The 23,080-nt window shown below is 35.6% G+C and overlaps 1 protein-coding gene across 6 annotated transcripts in view; it reads left to right on the top strand.

Annotated features, from left to right (window-relative positions):
- LOC132706528 (copper-transporting ATPase 1) overlaps window positions 1-23,080 on the top strand; it is a 57,978-nt gene that overhangs the window by 15,012 nt on the left and 19,886 nt on the right. For all 6 annotated transcript variants that reach the window (XM_060677897.1, XM_060677896.1, XM_060677900.1 and 3 more), the window contains 6 exons: window positions 1,480-1,632; window positions 2,177-2,328; window positions 3,907-4,082; window positions 7,657-7,856; window positions 16,709-16,966; window positions 20,523-20,734. In XM_060677897.1, coding sequence (XP_060533880.1) covers window positions 1,480-1,632; window positions 2,177-2,328; window positions 3,907-4,082; window positions 7,657-7,856; window positions 16,709-16,966; window positions 20,523-20,734 — 1,151 coding nt within the window. The remainder of the gene's footprint in view (window positions 1-1,479; window positions 1,633-2,176; window positions 2,329-3,906; window positions 4,083-7,656; window positions 7,857-16,708; window positions 16,967-20,522; window positions 20,735-23,080) is intronic.

A 23,080-nucleotide genomic window follows, 5' to 3' on the forward strand; every position in this document is an offset into this window, starting at 1 on the left:
AAAATTAAAAATTTCAAGTCCAACCACTCTGATTGTAAAAGTTTCTCTATAAGCCCTAATTTTAAAAGGTCCTCTAAAAGCTCTGAAAGTTCTAGCTCTAGAAGTTCCGTTATAAGGTCTGGTTTTAAAAATTCCTTTAAAAGCGCTCCTTATCGTTCAGATTTTGTCAAATAAAGTTTTTTGTTACCTCATAAGGGACAAAAAAGAAGTAAGAATTAAAAAATATAACCATAATTACTACCTATGAAGTGATTTTACTTAAAAGTTCCTCTAAAAGCGTTACCTATAAAATTTCTGGCTCGAAAAAGTTCTAGCTCTAATAGATCTTCCAAAAGTTCTAGCCCTAAAAGCTCCTCTAAAACTTTAGGCCCAAAGGCTCCTGTTAAAACTAGCCTAAAAGCTGTTTCTTTAAAAGGTCTAGCTCCAAAAATTCCTGACAAAGTTCGACCTCTAAGCGGTTTAGTTCTAGAAGCTTTTTAAACAGCTTTAAAAGTTGTAGCTTTAACTGTAAAAACTCCTCTATAAACTTCACTTTTAAAAAGTTCCTCTGGCGTTGAGTGCTTCAAAAGAGGTTGTATCGTTATCATTCATTTTTTTACGAAATAAACTGTTCTCCATCTCCTCAGGAACTGGGAGAAAGAATAAAAAAATTTTATGCCTTACTTGATCTCTCAAATCTCTGACCAAAGTTCCCATAAAGACGTTATCACCGAAGTATCTCCTCTAAAGGTTATCTCTAAAAGCAACACATCATTCATTTTTTGCTGTCTTGTAAGACACATTATTATTTATGAAGTGCTCTTACTGAAGAAAAAATTAAAGCCCACCCGCCTAGTTTAATTTTTACGTAACATTAAAATAACGTACGCCCACGCACTGGGTTACATCTACCCGAATGTAGAGGGCGCCAGAGTTCGAAACTTAATTTAAAATATTCACCTAGTTTTGGTTAGAATATAATTAATACAGAAGAAAATATTCCGAAGGGCAAATTTGAACTTCACAATTATTATATTGGTTGTGCATATAATAAGTAGGCATTTATTGAGCACACCTGACAGTTAAAACGGTAAAACAATGTTAAAAAAAACATTGGATTAGATTATTTCCTTTTCAGGAATCGAACGCAAAAAAGTTATGATAATCTACATTTTTAAAAATATTCGTGTCAATGCCTCGAACCGGAAGAAAGTGTTGATAAGTTAAATAAGTATACGGCGCCCCCTATTAGCGATATCAAAATCGCGAATGAATTTGAATTTATCGCATCGAAAAAAGCTCGTGATTTCAACTTTACGATCACTGTTGACACCTTACATACATATATTTCATGTTACGCACTTTAACGCAGCGTGCTCACTTCTCTTGCATTTACATTTATGTCATCTGTCTGAAATATTGAGTCCTGTTTTTAAAGTCTTTTAAATCAATATGGCCCAGCTTGTATATTATATGGATCCCATTATCATCTGTTTTTAGAAAAGAGTGCCATTGTCGCCAATGGAAGTTTAAAAAAAGGATTGAACGACGCGGAACAGGATTTGAACTTGGAGAAATGCCAAATACAAATTAACGGCATGACGTGCGGCTCGTGCGTGGCTGCAATCGAAAAACACGTCAAAAGGATACCCGGTAAGTTCGCCCTAGTTCCAAAGGCTCCTCTCAAAGCACCTGCAAAAGCTCCATTCCTGCTCTGGCTTTACAACTAGCTTTAAAATCTCTTCTAAAAGCTCCCAACGCTCCTTTCAAAGTTATCCAAAAAAGCGGTTTCGTTAAAATCTCTAACTCTAAAAGCTTCTGTAAAAGTCGGAAAGATATTTTCGTAAAAGCTCTATTACTTAAAGCCCCGCAAAAATCTGTAGTTGTAAATGTTCCTAGCTGCAGAAGCTCCTTTGAAAGCTTTTATTAAAGATACGGTAAAAACTTGTGTTTAAAAGTTTTTACCTCTGAAAGCTCCTTCAAGAGTTCTACCTATGAAAGCTTCTCTAAGATATTTTTGAAAGCTCTAGTTCTCAAAGCTTTGGTTGAGTTGTAAAAGCTCCTGTAAAATCTGGGGCTCTAAAAAGCTGTAGCCCTGAAAGTCGACGCTGAGAAAACTCATTTTTTAAGTTCTATCTCTAAAAGCGTTGGTTTTAAAAGCTCGCTAGCAAATCTCACGGTCGCGGTGACGTTTTAGGTTGTCACAAAATTTTGGTCAGCCTCTTGGGGGCCCGGGCCGAGGTGCAATTCGACCCGTTTTTGGTGACTCCGCCGGACATCGCGGCGTCGGTGACTGAGCTCGGGTTTCCCGCATCCGTAATAGTGCAAAGCGGAGCCGGACAGTACGAGGTCTGTAGCAGAGCAGTGACAGTTGTATCATGAAGGATAACTTTGTTTTTTTTTCTGTAGTCTGTTTCTGAGCAGTGCTTAAAACTCGAGGAAACTACTTTTGAATATGTTGCAGTGTGACTATAAATATCTAAATAGATAACTAAGATATTTACAAATCTTCTGGATTCCTTCTGCGTCGGTTGTTGATCTAACTTGCTGACGTTTCGCTTAACTGAAACTGGCTCGCATTCTACTCTATATTTACTTATATATTGTTTGAGGAGGGCGGAGCTAAAGGAGGGGCATGAACATTGTCTCTGATGATGACCTGAGTCGCGGTTAAGATTATTTGGTTGCTTGTAGATTTCTATAGATACTCGGATTTTTCGTTAGTAGAGGAATTGATTACAAGCAAGAACTTTAGCTTTATCGAATAAAATTTGATGTCTCCTTTTGTGATTGTGTTCGGCAACCGCTGATGAGTTTATTTGTCGTAATCTTAAGGTTATTTTATATTCTTTGAGTCTATTTTTCGTCCGTCTCGCCATATGTATTCTTTGCCATAGAATGCTGCAAACGCCTGGTCTCTTAAACGGTACTTTGTCGTTGACTGGTCGAAGATGTTGAGAGACATTTTACGTTATATTTCTTAAAAACTTTTAAAATTAAAGAGAAAAGTATATGTAAGGTGTTTAGTTTTGGGTTTAGTGACTCGGGTTGAGATCGTTTTACGGCTCTGTAAACAAGAGAGTTGATAACCGATGATTTTTGGGCCGGATGGTGATGTGACAATGCATTAAAAAATATCATCAACGTAACGTTTCCATAATTTTGGTTTTAAGTGGAAGGTGTCGAGGACTGTCCTCTCAAAGAAATATATTCGCTATGACTGGTGATAATTTTATTGTTATAAAAAAAGTATGTTCCAGACAAGCATTTTTTAATTAAGATGAGGTTTGCCTCCAGATTCTCAGATTGTAATATATCTGAAATAATGTTGAGAGGTACGGGAATAGGGACTTTAGTAAAGAGAGATTCTACATCGAAACTAACCAGAAGATCCTGTGGATTTAATGTAATTGTTCAATGAAATGAAATGAATTAAGTATGAAACTATCAGTTATACATGTGGTTTGCAAATCTTAGGGAATGCGTAAGACGGACGAAATTTTAGAATTGTGAGGGATGACATGCCCCTCCTTTAGCTCCGCCCCCTCAAACAATATATAAGCAGGTACAAAGTAGAATGCGAGCCAGTCTCAGGATCTGAAAAAGCCATCAGGATGATTATCGAAACGTTAGCAAGTTCGATTTATCAACAAACGACGCAGGAGGAATCCAGAAGTTTTGTAAATAGTATTACAGTAGCCTTTGGAGGTTTCTTTGAAAAATTGAAGACACTTAGTTCTTGGTATAGTCTAGTTGTATTATCACTGTTGAGTTACCAAATGAAGTCAAAATCAAAATTATGTTCTAAGCGCTCGCCAAATACCGCGGTTCCCTAGTTTCGGTGATTTTAAGAGAGACTCCTCCGGTTTCCTCCAGATATAACGTGCCGATCGGGTGAGGTCACCGAATTTCCCCATTACTTTGCAGGTTAACCTCGAAATAAACGGCATGACGTGCGCGAGCTGCGTACACAAGATCGAAAGCAACGTTTCGAAGATGGCGGGCGTGATGAGCGCGCGGGTCGCCCTCACTACGCACCAGGGTAAATTCAAATACGACCCGGAGGTTACAGGCCCTAGAACCATCATACAGGCCATCAACGAGTACGTTTTTGTGTTTCATTCTTTTCTGTTCTTGTCTATGCTCTGTGTCTAAATTTGCAATGAAAGGGGTCGTTAAAAAGGGTGCATACAATGGAAAGACGTAAGATGCCAGCAAGATGTCAACAAGATGATGGCAAAATTAGTTTTTTTTTTATAGTTTAGCCAATAAATCAAACACCAGTAAAATACATTTTGACAATGACAACATGAAAATTTGTGGCAGTAACAATATTTTTATTAAAGCTAAGTGTGCTTTATTCAACTGAAGAAAAAGTTACGTTAATTAAGTGGTATTATGCAGGAAACAGTCTTGGAGCAGTATCTGAATTTTTTTCAGTTTATTACATAAATTGGTAGTTTACAAGTTATGGCCAAATTTTTGTAACCACTCGTGTTTTTTATTTTAAATCTAACTAAACCTATGTCATATCCTATTCTAAGTTTTTTTTTTAAACATTTGTTACTTAAATTCAATATAAAATCAACAATTAATGCAAGTAATAAGTTTTATTTCTAAGTAGAAAATATTTTCTACGTAATCTCCACTTTTGGAAATACAAGTAGTATATATGATTTGAATTTTAGTTATTTTTAACCGCGTCTGGTTGAGTTTTTTTACCTCTTGCTGAATTCTCATTTTTAAGTCTTAAAGACCTATTTTTATTCACGTCATTTTTTAAAACAGCCCTGTAAAAAAGTCCAAGGGTGTCACGTTAGGGTTTCTCGCCGAACAATCCATGGCACTGTGGTGTGGTATGGCGCACTATTTTGCTGAAAAACATAGTACATATATAGGTCTCCAATCAATTTAAATATCTCTCACAGTCTTAAAATGAATATTGATACAATTTCTTAATTTATTTACACGATTTCCATTTGAGATACACCAGAAATGATTTTTTTTTCTGTTTAACATACCAGCCGTATTGATTGATTAGATTTTTTTTAATGTCACTTTCAAAATAGTGATCCATCATAAAGAGACAATAAAAAAGTCCTGATTGAAAGTCCTTTTGGGCTAATTTCTGAACTGTCAAAACTAACCAAAACTAATATCCGGCAGATCTCATGATGCGAATTTTCATTGTTTTCATTCAAATACAGCAGAACTTCTAATTACTTCTCTGCTGTTAGGACTTCACGATTGAGATCGCGAACGATTCGTGAAAAAATATGTTTTATGGGTACCCTTCTGGCAGGAGGATAAAACAACATATATTCAAATGCTGGACTATTATTATTTATTAACATTTATGGTGATCTCTTGAACACTGCAAAGAGTCTTTTTTTCTTAAAAAAAAAGTTGGTAACAACTAAATGTCAAATAAAAACTGTATATATCTTGCAAATAGGAAGCGGTTAGAAATGCTATTGTGGAGATTAAAACAATACTACACGTTTACGGGGCTTGAATTACTTGTCGATTTTATGTTGAATTTAAGTAAATAATGTTTGAAATAAAACTTAGTTGGAATAGGATATTATACAGGGTGTATAATGTGGTAAAATAGTGGTAGTGAGTCATGTAACAAAAATTCGAAATCGTAATATTTTCCGAGTTATAGCTTGTCAAAATTCAGTGAGCTTAATTTTCAATGGTATTTTACACACAGCCCTGATTTAGTAAAATTCGTCGTTACAAAATAAAAATGTTTCAGAAATCTGTCACTAGATGGCACTTTACGTAGAACATTTTTGTTATTTTCCTTGTATTTTATTTTTTTAGTCTGATATTGTAAAATAGAACAGATTGCCTTAAGCAGAATCACAAATTCTCAAAAATTGTTAATCTTATTTTAAGTCGATAAGTGTTTCGTTTAGCCACAAATGAACTTCTAATTTACAGAGGTGATACTGGATATCGCGATATACATTTCCGTTACGGAAAAGCAAGTGGAATGCATTTTCGAAAATAAAAAAAAATAATGCTCGAGAATTAAACGGTATACAACGCTAATTACAATTCATTTTCAAAATGTCCACCGTTGATTTCTAAACATTTTCGTATACATTTTGAAAAATCCTGTCGAACACGAAAAAATACGCCTAGCCTATTTCTAATGATTTCGCAACTGTTTATTATTTTTGTCGTAGATCATAGGTATGTGTTATAGGTGTTTCGTGCCCCCAAAAAAGAAGTCTATTGGATTAAGGTCTGGTGAGCGAGGCGGTCAAGCTAGAGGTCCGCCCGACATATCCATCGATGTTCAAATGCCTGATTTAAATACCTTCGTACAGCAAATGTAAAATGGGGTGGAGCGCCATCGTGCATTAACCACATTTTTTGTCTCCACTGCAAGGTCTCTTTGTCTCCAGCCAAGGTGGTAGTTCCTCTTGAAGAAATTGCAAATACACATCCCCATTAAGCAATCCGTTAAAAATATGAGGTCCTATAAGATTATCTCCTATAATCCCGGTCCATACATGTAAAGAAAACCGGCGCTGATGTTTTCCTTCAATTTTTGCATGGATTTTCAATATTCCACTGATGCATATTTCGAAAATTTACAATTCCATTACGATTGAACGCAGCCTCGTCAATGAACAAAATGTCATTTAAAAAATGCGGGTAATTTTGAATTTTTCCTAAAATTTGTTTGCTTAAAACTACTCTGAATTGCTCATCACCCTCATACAGTGCTTTGAATATAAAAAGGCCGAAGTATTTTGAAGTACCCTTTCTTCTCTTGCAGCCGTTCTTTTTTACCTTGGTCTCCCTTTATTCATATTATCAGGTTTGAATGATCCTCTTTCACCAAATCTTCTGTGTATGTTGATGAATGTTTTAGCAGATGGAAAATTTCAATTGGGATAAACTTCGATATAAAGCCGTCGTGTCGTGCTTTCCCATTCTGCATCTCCATTTGCTCTTCCGTAGTAAAAATGCATATTGCGATATTCAGTATTTGAATATTCTCGATGGACCATCACAGTAGCAGTTGGATAATAAGCTCTTTTAATAGAAACTAATTTTTAACGGATTGTCACAATGACTTTTTCAAATTTCATTAAGTTCTATTAGGTAAAATCAGATTTACAGGTAAAATTCGAGCCGAGAATAAAAAATTTGTCTTATCGGCTTAGAACAAGAGTAACAATTTTTGAGGATTTGCGATTCTGCTTAAGGCAATCTGTTTTATTTTGCAATATCAATCTAAATAAGTAAAATACAGGAAAAATTTAAAAAAATGTTCAAGGTAAAAAGTGTGCTCTAGTGACAGATTTCTGAAACAATTTTATTTTGTAATTATGACTTTTACTAAATCAAGGCTGTGTGTGAAATACCAGCTTATTCCCTCCACTGCGTTAAAAATAAAATAAAAAAATGATTTTTGACAAGCTATAACTCGGAAAATATTATGATTTCGAATTTTTTTACATGACTTACTACCATTATTTTACCAAGTTGAATCTATCCTCCAAGTTTCCGAACTCAATTTCCGAACACCCTGTATAGGTTGTTGCTATTATGGCATGAACTTAAACGGAACGTTGCGGTGGACCGTCACGTCCGCATTTAATAACTGTCGAAATCGCTATTCTATTATCGACATACATCGTCATTTCGCTCTAGCTTGGGATTCGAGGCGAAGCTGTACTCAAGCGACGGTAGCGACCACCGGCTGCGGCAGAGGGACGAAATAAAGAAATGGAAGCGCAGTTTCCTGTTCTCGTTGGCGTTCGGCGTCCCGTGCATGGCGGTGATGATGTATTTCATGACGGTCATGTCTGCCGGTCACATGTCACACGAGGACATGTGCTGCGTCGTACCCGGTAAGCCTTTTACCGAACTTAAAATAAGAAGGGAATGTCTGAGGTCCGTCTCCAACGTTTTTTCTCAACGATAACGTGTACAGGGTAGCCCGTTTATGAGGGACCTATACCTTATCTCGATACCTACGGTGGTTATAAAAAAAATTTAGATACACTTGTTTCTATTAAAATGACCTTTATTTTTTTTATTTTCCTAATCGTCACTTTTTTATATGGTAAAACGAAGTTACATTTTTTTAAATAGAACACCCTACATTTTATTGCATTTTTATATAGTCCGTTCAAAGACAAATTCAACGATATATATATATATATATATATATATATATATATATATATATATATATATATATATATATATATATATATATATATATATATATATATATATATATATATATATATATATATATTTAGAGTATGGGTCTGTGATGCACCGTTTCGAATTTATTAGCGATCATCTTCAGAATTCCGGTAATGTTCCATCATTGTTGGGATGCTTATTAACTTTTTAAACTTTTTTCCACCTATTATTTTTACGAAAATGATGCTTTTCTTTAGGTAATGATCAAATTTAAAATATTTTTTTAAAAGCCAAATGATACTTATCTCAATTTACTTAAATGATGAATTAATTAATATCGTTAGAGTTTCGAATAGCCACTTTAATAGAAATTTCAATTATATAGCATTGTGCGTGTCTCTGACTTACCGTTTTGACTTAATTGGCAGATAAAATTAAAAACTGGGTATAAGTTTTAAATTAGCCCCATATCAACTTGTTCACAACCGTATTAGAGCATTGTTAAGAAGCCATATTAGAAACAGAATATTAAGCTTTGCACAATGTTGCCAAATTTAGCAAATTCTACGTTTAAATGTCTACGTGAATGATTAAAAAATTTAACAATAACTACTAATGCATATTACTTACAAAGTAAAATTAATTAAATTAGTTTTTCAATATGTCCGTCGTTTTGAAGAATACAAGTAGTATATGCTATTTTTGAATGGTATATGGCAAAAACGAATGATTGTAGCACTTCGATGATAAGGGGCGCCACCTTGCTGCCAAATTAAATTTGGATGCTCTCTTTGGGGAAATTAATAAGTTTAGATATCCTACGGATGTTAAGTTTTGTTGGTAAAATATGGGTCCTAAAATTGTAGATCTACAGATTGCGCACCATACTGTCACGGATCTTTTTGTATTAAATAACACCGCAAAGGTTGTAAATATTTTATGGTTATGTTATTTAAAAAAACGCCTATCCATCATTATGTTGGAAAATTCGAGTCTGAAATTAAAAAATGTTTCTTGTAGTTTTGGTACTGGTGTGAATTTAAAATGGCTTATAACTGTTAATTTTTAAACATGTTTGAAGTGTGGTTCGTCTTACGCCTACATCTGAAGCGACAAGGCGGGTGGAGGTCTCTGGAGTATTTGTTCGAAACTGCTCGTATATTTTGGCAAATCATTTTTCCTGACAATGGCTTATGGGGAAATTTGAGAGCAAAAGTCGGACTTTTGTTATTGGTGATGTAACATTTTAATAGGTCAACTTTTTTCTCCTTCGTATACATTATACAAAAGAGACTGAACAAAAATGCAATTTAATAAAAGTTCGAAAAAATACGCTTAAAATATTTTAATACACTGATAGCTGTTAAAGAATCAGAGAACATACAACTACTATTGTTCTCAAAGCTACTGCCATGATTATATCAATAAGGTCATAATGTGGTCTATATTATTAAGAATATGAATATTTTTTGAAAGTTTTTCTTCAATTATGAATGTAAAATAATTTATGTATTATTGGAAAATAATTGCCAATTAAGCCAAAACTGTAAGTGAGAGAGCCGTGTTATATGCTTAAATTTGTTATGAAAGTGGCTATTCGAAAATCCAATAATATACAGGGTGTTCCATTTAGGAAAATTGAGAAAAGTATCATTTTGCGAAACGTGGCAACACCGGGGTATTTTAAGAAAATATTTTAAATTTGATCATTGGCTAAAGAAAAACATTATTTTCGTAATAATAATAGATGAAAAAAAGTTTAAAAAGTTAATGTGCAACCCAACAATGATGGTTTAAACATAACCCGAATTCTGAAAATGATCGCAAATAAGTCTTTCTTTCTTTTCCGTGTCCAGGATCACCATTATGAATAAAGTATTATTCTAAATATTTCGCTCCCAAAATTTGGCCACCTGAAGGGCCTTGTCGTTGCATTTGAGGAGGTCGTCATGAGAGCAATTTGTGCCAAGCAACCCGCACTGCAACAGATGATTGTAGTTCTGTTCCAAGCCGCAGTCACAGGTAGCATTGCCCTGAATGTAACCCCAGCGTAGCAGGTTTGTTTTGCATCTTGTGACTCCTGTGCGTAGCCGATTTAAAGACTTCCAGGTTGCGAAGGGGAGTTCGTCGCCACAGCTTATACTTTCTTTCAGATCTAAGAGCGGATTTTGCACTTTCTCCTGCCATAGATTTAACCTTCGTTGTTCAGGTGTGGTAGTGAGAGGTACTGTTGAATGGATAAAACTCCTCCTTGACTTGAGCCTTGCTGCTACTGGCTGGTGGTGGAACAGAGGATGCCTTGGGTCACTGATTTGCTTTTTCCGTTCTATTTCTGCCGCCACAGTTCTTCGGATGGGTGGCGGCGCTATTCCTATAATTGGGAAAATCTTTTCAGCAGGCGTAGGTTTGAGGCAGCCTGAGATTATTCTCCCAGTCTCATTAACTGCAGTGTCAACATGCCTGGAATGTACATAATTTGCCCAAACTGGGGCAGCGTATTCTGCTGTGAAGAGGCAGAGTGCAGCAGCTGAGGTTCGCAGGACACCAGGTTTAGCCCCCCATCTTGTACTTGTCAATTTGCGTATAATGTTGTTTCTAGCAGCCACCTTCATCTTCGTATCCTGGCAGTGTGCTCTGTATGACAGCGTTCGATCCAGTTTGACACCAAGGTACTTAGGCCAGTCACAGTGCTCAAGTTCTTGTTGCATCCAATTTATTTTCAATTTCCTGTTGGCTTCTTTATTTCGAAGATGGAAAGCGCACACCTGAGTCTTAGATGGATTGGGTTTAAGGTTATTCTGTTCATAATACAAACCAAGGTTTCCAAGGTACTGGTTAAGCACTTCCTCCACCTTCCCAAAGGTTTTCCCCTGTACAGCCACCGCTGTGTCATCAGCATATATGAAACGTCTCACCTTGGAACTATTTGGCTGATCATTCGTGTAAATGTTATATAATAAGGGTGCAAGAACGCTTCCCTGTGCCAAGCCGTTCTTCTGTTGTCTCCATCGGCTATTTTTCCCCTGCAACGTTACATAGAATCTTCTATTCTGGAGAGTGCATTCGATAAACTTTGTGAGCCTGTAATCTTTAGTGAGATTATATAATTTGTGCCTCAATTTTCTATGATTGATGGTATCATAAGCTGCACTTAAATCAATGAATGCAATTCCTGTCACCTGGCCCCTCTCATACCCATCCTCTATGTGCTGTGTCAGGTTGAGGATTTGCCCACAGCATGATCTGCCAGGTCTAAAGCCAGCCTGCTCCGCGATCAAGGACTGATCGATTTTCTCAGAGATCCTGTTGAATATCATCCTCTCCATGCACTTGAAAAGATGACATAGTAGAGAGACAGGCCTATAGTTTTTGCAGTTGTTTGGCTCTTTCCCAGGTTTCAGGAGTGCTATCACTCGAGCTCTCCTCCACTCTTTGGGAATTTGCATAGTGTCGACACAGTTATTGATAAGATTGAGCAGCCATGTTCTTGTCTTTGGTCCAAACTGTTTGATTTGCTCAGTTCTTAGGTCATCAACACCTGCTGCCTTATGCTCCTTCATCTGTTTGATAGCCCCTTGTAGCTCTTGCGATGTGAATGGCGTATCTAAGGAGTGGTTTTCACTCTCCAGCTCTCGTTCAATCTCTATTCTCCTGTTTTTCCCTGCAGTTTTGCCATTTAGGAGGAGCTGGTGGGCAATCTGATTGGCTGTGACATCACCCATGCTTGATTTCTTTGTTGTTGGATCATTGCTTAGATTCTTTAGCAGCTTCCAGGCTCGACGACTGTTTCTCTTCATATCCAACTGTTCAAGGAGGTTGCACCATCTTTCCTTTCTAGATTCTGCTATGAGAGACAGTAGCTGTTCGCCAGTGCTTACAGTCTCATCTGAGAAGGGGTCCTCATCGAATAGTTTTTCATAGCTATTGAGGGCAGCTAGAGAGTTATGAACGAGGCCAGCAATATAGTTTACTTGACACCCTCTTGGAATGTGTTTCCTGGATATTTGCTTTACAATATTCACAAAAGCTCCATAAGATCTAGGTATTGGTTCTAACTTTGTGATCTCTCTGTCCAAATCTTGAACAAACATGTCCCATTTTGCTTTTTTGAAGTTCTGCTCTGCCCATAGCTCGAGGGCTTCACCATCGACATCTGTTGTTCGATATCCCCATGTGACACTGTGACAGTTGAAATCTCCTATGACTAACTTGGCCTTCTGATTTTCGAAGTTTCCGGGCTTGACAAATTCAAAGGTTGTGTTTGGTGGCTTGTACACTGAAGTGACTGTACATGATTCAAGCTCTATGGTTAAAATCTCCACATCATTGTTGCAGGTGCAGGCAGTAGAGCGAATGACAAGGTCAGGCCTTGCAAAAATCGCGCTTCCATATTGACTGTGGGGCCTTTCAAGAACTAGCTCCATTCCGGCTATCTTTGGTCTATGACTAGTAGGACCTCTATGGGTTTCTTGTAGGGCTAAAATATCACAGTTTCGCTGCTTGCACATGTCCGCTATTAAAATTTCTTTATTTATAGATAGTCCCTCAATATTCAGTGAGGTTGTCACAAGTGCTGGCCTTGAAGAAGGCCGATTGGTTTTTTCTCCGTTTCTTCTCATTCTATGGTGAACTGGTGTTAGAAGGATTAGCCGACTAAGTCGTTGCCCAGGGGACGCCCGATTGTTTCTTCGTGTATAGCAGTTGACTGCAAACAATCTTCGTGGAGGCTCCTTCTTTGTCCCCCCGCAAATAAGTTCGAAACGGTGCATCACAGACCCATAGGCATATATATCGTTGAATTTGTCTTTGAAAGGACTATCCAAAAATGCAATAAAATGGATGGCTCTTTAAAAAAATATAACTTTTTTTTACCGCCTGTATATAAAAAAGTGACCATTAGGAAAATAAAAAAAAATCATTTTAATAGAAACAACTTTTGTATTTAATTTTTTTTTGTAACGCCATAGGTTTCGAGATAAGGGGCCATGCTGTACAGTACAACACACGATAAATGGCCATGACTGTAAAAACTCCATTGGCGGTTTTATCTGGTCATAGGTGAATTTGAGTGAGCGGTTGGTGATTTTGAATATTTTGTTGGACTGCGTATATACAGCGCCCGCCTAAATGATAAGATCCACCTTTTATTTTTTGTACCGTTGTATATAGCAGTAATTTTACGAAAATATTAAGAAATGCATTTTGTTTCGAAAATAAAAAGTGGAGGGTAATATGGGATGGACGTGTCATGCACAAAAATATTTAAATACTTACATATGTAAGGGCGATCTCGATTTTTTTAATATTGAATCTTGTGGAAATATCTTGTCTGTCGATAACTTTAACATTTAAATTCAGAACATAAGACAGACAAAAGGTTTATTATGTAGGAAACGCAAAAATCGCAAAACAAAAACATCTTTTTCTGCACTGGTACAAGCTTCGCGAGGCCATTAGTTGCAGATTGCACATAGGCACTTTATACTGGTCATTGCAAAAACAAAACATAGAAAACTCAAGAAAATAACCTAATCCACCTTTTACATACCTATAAAAATAAAACAAATAAAAAAACAGTAACAGAAAAATATATATATAGGAACTAAAGACTAAACATACCCAAAACTAAGAAAACATTTCTTCACTTAAAAACTAAATAAAATTTTGGCATTAACAAAAAAAAAATTAAACTCATCATCTTCCAGCCAGCGTCTTCGCAAACTGGGCACATATAAAATGAATCTGAATTACAAGGTCTGCATATCCACTTCTTGCATCGAACACATTCAATCCATTGTCTGATCTTCGCTTGTTCCTCTCATTTCATTGAAAAACTACCAATGATGAATCAGGAATTCGTTCAGTTTCTTCCAAGTTTCCTGACTTCATCGACATTCACTGGGTACAGTCCGATTGTTCTAAATCCGGATATTAAATTTGTATTATATACTGATTATACTGACTCAGAATAGTTTCGCACTTGTTCTATCCTACGGGAACAATAACTCTTCGCACCAGGATCATCAGCGTTATTAGTTGTCTGGTAATTGTACAAGTTTTTATTATCATCACCTAAGACTTCCTTTATGTTCTCACTAAAAAAACTGAATAATGCGAATATTCTAATTTGAATATGTGAGGACGATCGCGATTTTTTAACATTTTGTTTCTTCAGAAAATTTTCGACAATAATTGTCTTTGAATTCACGTACTGTTTTGCGTAGTTTATTTAATAATTTTTTGACTACTGCGCGAATGTCACACTTGGTTAAAGGGAAACCCCACATTGCCACTTATAATAAAGTGTTACGAATCACTTCCTCTTCCTGTTCACCGCTTACCTTATTACGAAGTGTTATACGAGGAATTTTGTAAACTAATGCTGCCCTTTGGACAGGCATTAATAGCTTCAAGTGCTCATCTTAAGTCTTCGTGACGTCTTACCATTTTTAAATACTTGGTATCTGTAAACTGATGTTAACATAAAATTAAAAGAAAGGAAAATAAAAAAAAAGGTTAAGTTCAATTTGAGCTTAGGTAAGCTTTGCATATAGTCCAGATTATGTTCCGCTTAAAATAAAAATGGCATATTCTCAATATCTTAAGTTTCTTTTAATAAAATAAAATGCTTCTTTTCAGTATTTCAGATTTTTTAAACAAAACGCTTTATCTTAAAATTTTAGATATTTATGTAGCTTGGAATAAGCATATACCTAGTTATTTTTAAATATAAAGTTACTCTGTTTAAATAAGCATAATTTTATATTGAATTTTATAATTTTACATTAAATTCCATCTAACAAGTTATACCTGTTTTGTTTGATCTTATCCCAGTTTAATATGGAGAGGATGGTAATTTTACCATAAAAATGGAGATATGTTTAAAGTAAATTTGTCTATAATTTTGATTAGATCATTCCGCCAACTGAAAATTTTTAATCTGGGAGATTGTAAAACATATGCAAAAAATATAAATAGCTTCACGGCTTATCTTTTTACTAAAACATGTTATTTATTGACAAATGATTTTTGTAGAGGTGTTACTAACGATACATTAATAATTCTGAGAAAAATGAATTTCTAGCATCGTTAAAGATCAGTGATAAACCACACATTTTATTAAGAAGGTAAGCCGAAGCAGATGTTTATATTATTTGCATTAATTTTATCTATCCAGAAATAGTATTCCTATTATTATATACAGATAATTTTTGTGATCCAGAATGCAGATTTAATCTAACATGTTACTTTAAAATTACTTCTGGATGAAGAAAAAAATCCATTACTGACCAACTTTTTCTTTTAATCTTTAAAATAGAAGGGATAAAAGAAAACATTTTTAGTACCTTGTAATTTGTCTAGGCAATTTTTCCTATTGTAAATTTTCTTTTAGTGTTTGGTTATCTGCTTCTCCTTATAGTAAATCTTAGAAAATAAGACAATGAAGTTTAACCCTTTTTATTAACAAATGATACAACATTTTTAAAAAAATGTTCTGCAGAAGAAGTGTGTAAAGAACTACAGTTAATCTAAACAAACTTATGGCACATATCCTAGCCTTAAATATATTAAAAGTATAAACAAAAGCAACTACTTCAATATTGTGTTACGCCATTTTTTTGGTCTGCATCCAGTTTTGTAAAAATAGAAGGATCCATAAACCACATACCAAATTTTGGTACTGTATCCAAAAAGCCATATATATTACATACAAATAATTTTCATTATTATTTATCAGTTCTCTGGCTTATAGCCTGCACAAGAATTTGCCCCCAGTCGGCACAAATTTCTCAAAATATAGATGTGGATGTATTTGGAAAAAACCGTATAATATACTTAAAAAATGTAGGTAGTAAATGTAGTAATAATAGTGTTCTAAATACATACCTTTGAATACTATTACAAAGGACTCTGGGAGTCCCCAACATTTCAATGTCCTCTATACTTGTTTCGCAACTCTTACTGCTCAACATCGGTAAAACCTGAAACTGCACACCAATTGTTACTCGAACAAAACAGTATTGCACGATATTTTAAAAGCATTTTCAAATTGAGGATGTGAAACTATTACATCTAGGATATCATAATTTTAAGACAATTATTTTATAGACTTGTATTTTCTAACACTGAGAATACGCGCATAACCATATTCTCAAATCCAAAGTATGTTACGTTGTGTCATTTTCACTTGAATATTAGGTCGTTTAAATCAAAAAGTAGTACGTTTTCAAAATAGGTATTTTGTATCGCCTTATAAAATTATATATCATCATTTTATGGAGGCAAACACTTTCCAAATGAAGAGATGATGCAATCTCAGAAGTACAATTTGTAATATTTGCTACAATGAAAAATATATCTTGAAAACATTCATTTTTCAAGCATATTGAAATTCTTAATTAAGGAATACTTAAATTTAAATTGAGTAGAAAATAACGAAGATATACGTAATCTACAATTAAGAATTTGGTTTTTCTGTGTTGTAGCCCCGTTTGACGGTAACTTTTTTTATAAATTCATATATTTTTTTTTATGCTACCTGGTTCAGGTTTGTCGATGGAGAACCTGTTAATGTTTCTGTTGTCGACGCCCGTACTGGTTCTCGGCGGTCGCCACTTCTTTGTTCAAGCGTACAAAGCGATCCGACACCGCACCACCAACATGGATGTGCTGATCGCGATGGCGACGTCGATCAGTTACACTTATTCGCTGCTCGTCGTGTTGGCGGCCATGATCATGCGTCACACCACCTCGCCGCAGACGTTTTTCGACACGCCGCCCATGTTACTGGTGTTCATAAGTTTAGGTAGGTGCGCTGTTGGTTGTAAGTGATGCGGCAATGCCGCAAGTCGGGTCAAGAGGTTTATTATAGTCGGTACGATTTTTGATGGCTTAGGCGGTCCAGACATAATTGTTCATCTTACTTCAACGGATATTATTCCGCCTTAAATGTCTATGTGATCAATGCAAGACAGCCGTCACCAACAATCACGATTATATTACTTGGGAGTAAGAGAGACAGAATTAATTGGACTTGACATTTATTAATTTAACCGGTACGCCCATTCTCGGAGATGAATTCGTGTATTTTCTATGTAATAATAGATCGGAGTATTCCTTAATAATATGCGAATATTTAAGTAGGTGAATCTGCATGAAAATATTTTGATAGTTTGTGAAATAAACTATTGTCCATGCAATAAACATTGAAATTACCAAAAAAATCGAAAAATTAAAAAAAAAATCATACCGCATAATTCCATAATTTATATTATATATATATATATATATATATATATATATATATATATATATATATATATATATATATATATATATATATATATATATATATATATATATATATATATTTTTTATAACTAAGTTTTTTTAAAATTATTATTATCATTATTGTTACTATATATGAAATGATACAGAGTTAAATCCCAATAAAAGTGTTAAATACATTACTAATTGAAAAAAATGTTTTTTAAAATTAGAAAAAACATTTTTTGACGACCACACCCGGTATAATATATCTTCGACATAGCTAGATCAAAGCATTAATAACTTAAGTAACTTCTATGAATCCATAATAAAAAATCGCAATTTTAGTTTTCAAGAATTGTTTCCCCGCAAAAAAAAAATTAAAAGTTAATTTTTCTCAAAAACTACTCAAAATTTCGTATACTATGTCTTGACAAAAAATACGCAAAATTAAGAGAGCAATTAAAATTTTTAAAAACATTCATAGTATTCCATTAAAAAAATAAAGTTAGTCGTTGTCCTGGAACAACTTAATATATATAAAAATACTATAAATAAAATTGATGCTTACGGTCAACACTTTTTGTTAATTTTTCAAAGAAACTTCCACAGGCTACTGTAATATTTTTACAAAACTTTTGGATTCCCCTGCGTCGGTTTTTGCTGAGTTGAAATTGCTGACATTTCGCCAATCATCCTGTTGGCTTCTTCAGAGCTTGACTGAAACTGGCTCGTATTTTACTCTGTACCTGCTTATATATTGTTTGAGGGGAGCGCTAATGACACTCTCCGATCACTGATTCTCAAATTGGTGACAGGTAGAGACCCGAGTCGCGGTTAAGATTGTTAGGTTGTTTATAGATTTCTATAGACTCTCGGATTTTTCATTGGTAGAAGAGCAAGAATTTTAGTTTTATCGAATAAAATTTTATGTCCGGTTTCATGAGTGTGTTCGGCAACAGCTGATGAGTTTGTCTTAGTCGTATCACTAGCCCCAGTCATCGCGAATATATTTATGGAAGCCTTTGAGAAGAAAGCTCTCGACACCTTTCATCTAAAACCCAAATTATGGAAACGCTACGTCGATGATACTTTTGTTATTTGGCCTCATGGCTAAGAAGGCCTAGTAGATTTTCTTAGACATTTAAACTTGGTACACCCTAACATACGTTTTACCATTGGGTTGGAAGCTAATAATAACCTGCCTAGACCTAACATTAGGTCATTGCGTTTACAGAAAACCTACGCACACAGACAGATACCTTAATGCATGGTCACATTACCATCCGGCCCAAAAATCATCGGTTATCAACTCTGTTGTTTACAGAGCCGTAAAACCATCTCAGCCCGAGTCACTGAAAATAGAATTAAAACACCTTACCTCTGCTCTTCTCTCCAATAATTTCCACATAAAAGATATTAAGCGTTCCATCAAAAAATATACTTCACCACAACCTTCCAATAGCAATGAGGCCAAAAGCAATCCTACACTTGCCACTGTGGTCCTTCCATACATTCAAAACATCACTGACCACATATCAAAAGTTCTAAAGAAGTATAACATCAAAACCAGATTTACCACTTGTCCAAAAATCTCTCAACATCTTCGATCCGTCAAGGACAAAATTCAATTTGAGATGCCAGGAGTTTACAACATTCCATGCATATGCGGCAAAGAATACATTGGAGAGACCGGACGAAAAACATCAACTAGGCTCAAAGAACACGAAAGAGCCTTACGACTAAGACAAATAAACTCATCAGGTGTTGCCGAACACACTCATGAAACCGGACATAAAATTTTATTCGATAATACTAAAATTCTTGCATGTAATCAGCTCTTCTACCAACGAAAAATCCGAGAGTCTATAGAAATCTATAAACAACCTAACAATCTTAACCGCGACTTAGGTCTCTACCTGTCACCAATTTGGGAATCAGTCATCCGAGACGGTGTTTATACACTTCATTAGCGCCCCCCTCAAACAATATAAAAGCAGGTTCAGAGTAAAATACGAGCCAGTTTCAGTCAAGCTCTGAAGAAGCTAACAGGACGATTGCCGAGACGTCAGCAATTTCGACTCAGCAAAAACCGACGCAGGAGGAATCCAGAAGTTTTGTAAAAAGTAACACTCTTTGTATTTAACTATTTTCCTCGGTGTCGTGCTTATTGAGATAAGGTATATGAGCTTCTCTTAAAGGATCACTCTGTAAATTGTCTTAGTGGATTTTTGGAAATCCATAAACATGCGGTGGTTTACTATGGTGCGGAGTTAACGAAGTTCTAATATTGTTCGGAACATAGCGTCCGTGCTAAATAAATTCTTCATTCAATCGTCCTATTATGGACACTAGCAAGTCATCTTTATTTACCATTAACAAATGTCTTCTCGATTTTGTGATCGTATCCATCCATTCATAATGACGGTGGCGTTGCCTTTGTCCGCTTTGATGCTACTTGTTCTTCTTTGGTCGAATTCGTTTTCTTCTCTTTCCCAAAACAGTTCTAACTTTCCATCGCACCTCATTTGTTTTCGGTCTTTCCATGGAACTTGTAATATGTAACCGAGTCGTCTATCGAGGAGCAAGAGCGAAGTTAACTCCTTCGCTCAATATTTGTTTTATGGAAAAGGTTCCTCCAACGTTGAACGTTTCATCTCTTGGTTGTTTGTTTTTTCAAATCCGAGAAGCTTCGTCTCGTGATTTCTCTGAAGTCCTCTAATTTTGAAACCTGTTCTATCGGTCTTCTGGAATGTAAGTAAGTGATCTTTCTCCCAAGTCAGTTCTTTTATTTTTTCAAACTTTTAAAAGAACCGATTTCTTTGCTCGACTAGCATTTTCCAAGATGCTCTAGTTCCTTGGATTGATGAAGTGGAGTGGAGAAAATAGAGGCAATGGAAATTTTACAATCTCTTAGCATTTCTATCACCTTCAAACAAGTGTTCACTAACATCGTGCTGAGCCGGTGAAAGGTTCAAAGGTAACATGTAAACATTGAGTTTTGAAGTAAAACGGGCACACGCGTTTATTGTTAGCAGCGCGGAGATTAATTTCCCGAATTAGTTTAATATCCCTCGTATTTTTTTTTTATTAAGGTAGATGGCTCGAGAGCATAGCGAAAGGCAAAACTTCGGAGGCGTTGAGCAGATTGCTGTCGCTGAAGGCGACCGACGCCGTGATAGTGACGTTGGGCGCGAAAGGCGAGGTCGTTACCGAAGAGACTGTCAATGTGGACCTGGTGCAAAGGGGCGATCACCTGAAGGTGATACCGGGGGCCAAAGTTCCAGTCGACGGAAAAGTACTGCAGGTACGATCATTTGCATTAACTTTTGAGTATAACTGAGCAAACAACGTCACAAAGTTTTTCAAAGAAACTTCCACGGTCTACTGTAATACTAAATACAAATCTTCTGGATTCCTCGTGCCTCGGTTGTTTATAAATCAGACTTGCTGGCATTTCGACAATCATCCTGTTGGCTTCTTCAGAGCTAAACTGAAACTGGCTCGCATTCTACTATCTAGCTACTTAAATATTGTTTGAGGGGGGAGGAGTTAAAAGAGGGGCATGAACATCGTCTCAGATGACTGATTATCATATTGGTGCAGTTGAGATTGTTTAGTTGCTTATAGATTTTTATAGACTCTCGGATTTTTCGTTGGTAGAAGAGTTGATTACATGCAAGAATTTTAGTTTTTCGAATAAAATTTCACGTCCGGTTTCGTGATTGTGTTCGGCAACTGCTGATGAGTTTATTTCGTGGTCTTAAGTCTCTTTCATATTCTTTGAGTCTAGTTGATATTTTTCGACCGGTCTCTTCAACCTGTTCTCTGCCGCATATCATGCGTATCTCAAACGGAACTTTGTCTTTGACAAGTGTTAAAACAGGTTTTGACGTTCTTAAAAACTTGATATGTGGTCAGTGATGTTTTCAATGTAAGGAAGGACAAGTGTGGGATTGCTTTTGGACTTGGTAAGTTGCGGTCAAGTCTGTTTTGTGATGGAACGCTTAATATGGAAAGGTGTTTCAATTCTGGGTTCAGTGACCCTCGTTGAGTCACTGAGTCACATACAGTGCAACAGTAAAGAGTTAGATCACCGAGTGAAACTGGTAATATTACTCTGTACATTGACTTTTTTGTTAGGTTATAGAGACGTTATTTCTAATTCAAAAATTCACATTCAGAATTTTGAAAAACTCATGTCAGCACTAGTGAAGCCAACTGCCAAACACTGTGGTAAATGTCTCATCTGACTAACTGTGTGAGACGGAAAAATCTATTCTTGCAATTTCCAATTTTATCTTTGCATCAAGTATTATCCCAAAAGAGGGAATCATTTCTAATATCGAGTCACTCCTAAACAAACTATCATATCAAATAGCTAATAAAATTCGATTCGCTACCGCAAGAATCCTTTAAAAATCCAAGTCTTCCAAAACTAATATTCCAAAGCCTAAACGCATTTCTCTAAAATATCTAAAATTTCATCCCGACATCGTAGTTATAAAAGTTGGTAAGGAAAATGCCACGGTGATCATAAACACAAGTGAATTATTAGGAAAAAATTGAAGACATTCCTACAGACCGATCTTATCGTCATCTATGGAACGCAACTTTAAATCTGTTATTAAGGCTTCTTCTCTATTAGAATCTAGGAAGAAGTCTGTCACCTCTCATTGCTCTAAAATTCCTTGTCTCAAAGAACTCCCTAAGATTTGCAAACCAGGATTTACCCCTTCAACCTATTGTCAGCACCATTCTCCAACAGCAACAGCAAAATTTTTAGCTTCTATATTAAAACCCTTTACAGGGAAATCTGATAGTTTTGTACTTGTCTGAAACATATATTTCTTGTAGCTGCCAAATTTATGAACAAACGTCGGGAAAAGCTATGGGTTCTCCATTATCGTCATTGGGAATATATTTATGGAAGCCTTGGAGAAGAAGGCCCTCGACCTTCCTAAAGCCAAAATTATGGAAATGCTACTTTGATGATATTTGGTCTCATGGTCAAGAATGCCTCCGGGGTTTCCTTAGCCATTTGAACATACCTTTTGCCATTGAATTAGAAACTAATAATAATTCCTTATTCTTAGAAATTCTTATCAATAGAAAATCAGACCCAACATTTGGTAATTCTGTTGTTTACAGAGGCGTAAAATTATCTCAACCCGAGTCACTGAACCTAGAATTAAAACACCTCCCCTAGCTCTTCTCTTTAATAATTTACACAGCGTTCCATTGCAAAATAGACTTGCCACTGTTGTCTTTCGTTACATTCAAAACATTACTTACTGGCCACATATCAAAGGTTCTTAAGAAATATAACGTCAAAACCCGATTTACCACTTGTCCAAAAATGTCTCAACATCTGAGGTCCTTCAAAGACAAAATTCTGATTGATATCAACTAGGCTCAAATGACGTGAAAGGATCTTAAGATTACGACAAATAAACTCATCATCAGTTGCCGAAGGCGATCATGAAACCCGGCATCAGATCTTATTCTTGCATGTAATATGAATTCTTGTATCAACGAAGAATTTGAGAATCCATAGAAATACATACATATACATAAGCAAAAAATCTTAACTGAGATGCAGGTCGTTATCTTTCGTCAATATGGGAATCAGTCGTCCGAGATAATGTTAATG

Source organism: Cylas formicarius, unplaced genomic scaffold (genome assembly GCF_029955315.1).
Source record: "Cylas formicarius isolate icCylForm1 unplaced genomic scaffold, icCylForm1.1 PGA_scaffold_8__14_contigs__length_24414737, whole genome shotgun sequence".
NCBI lineage: Eukaryota > Metazoa > Arthropoda > Insecta > Coleoptera > Brentidae > Cylas > Cylas formicarius.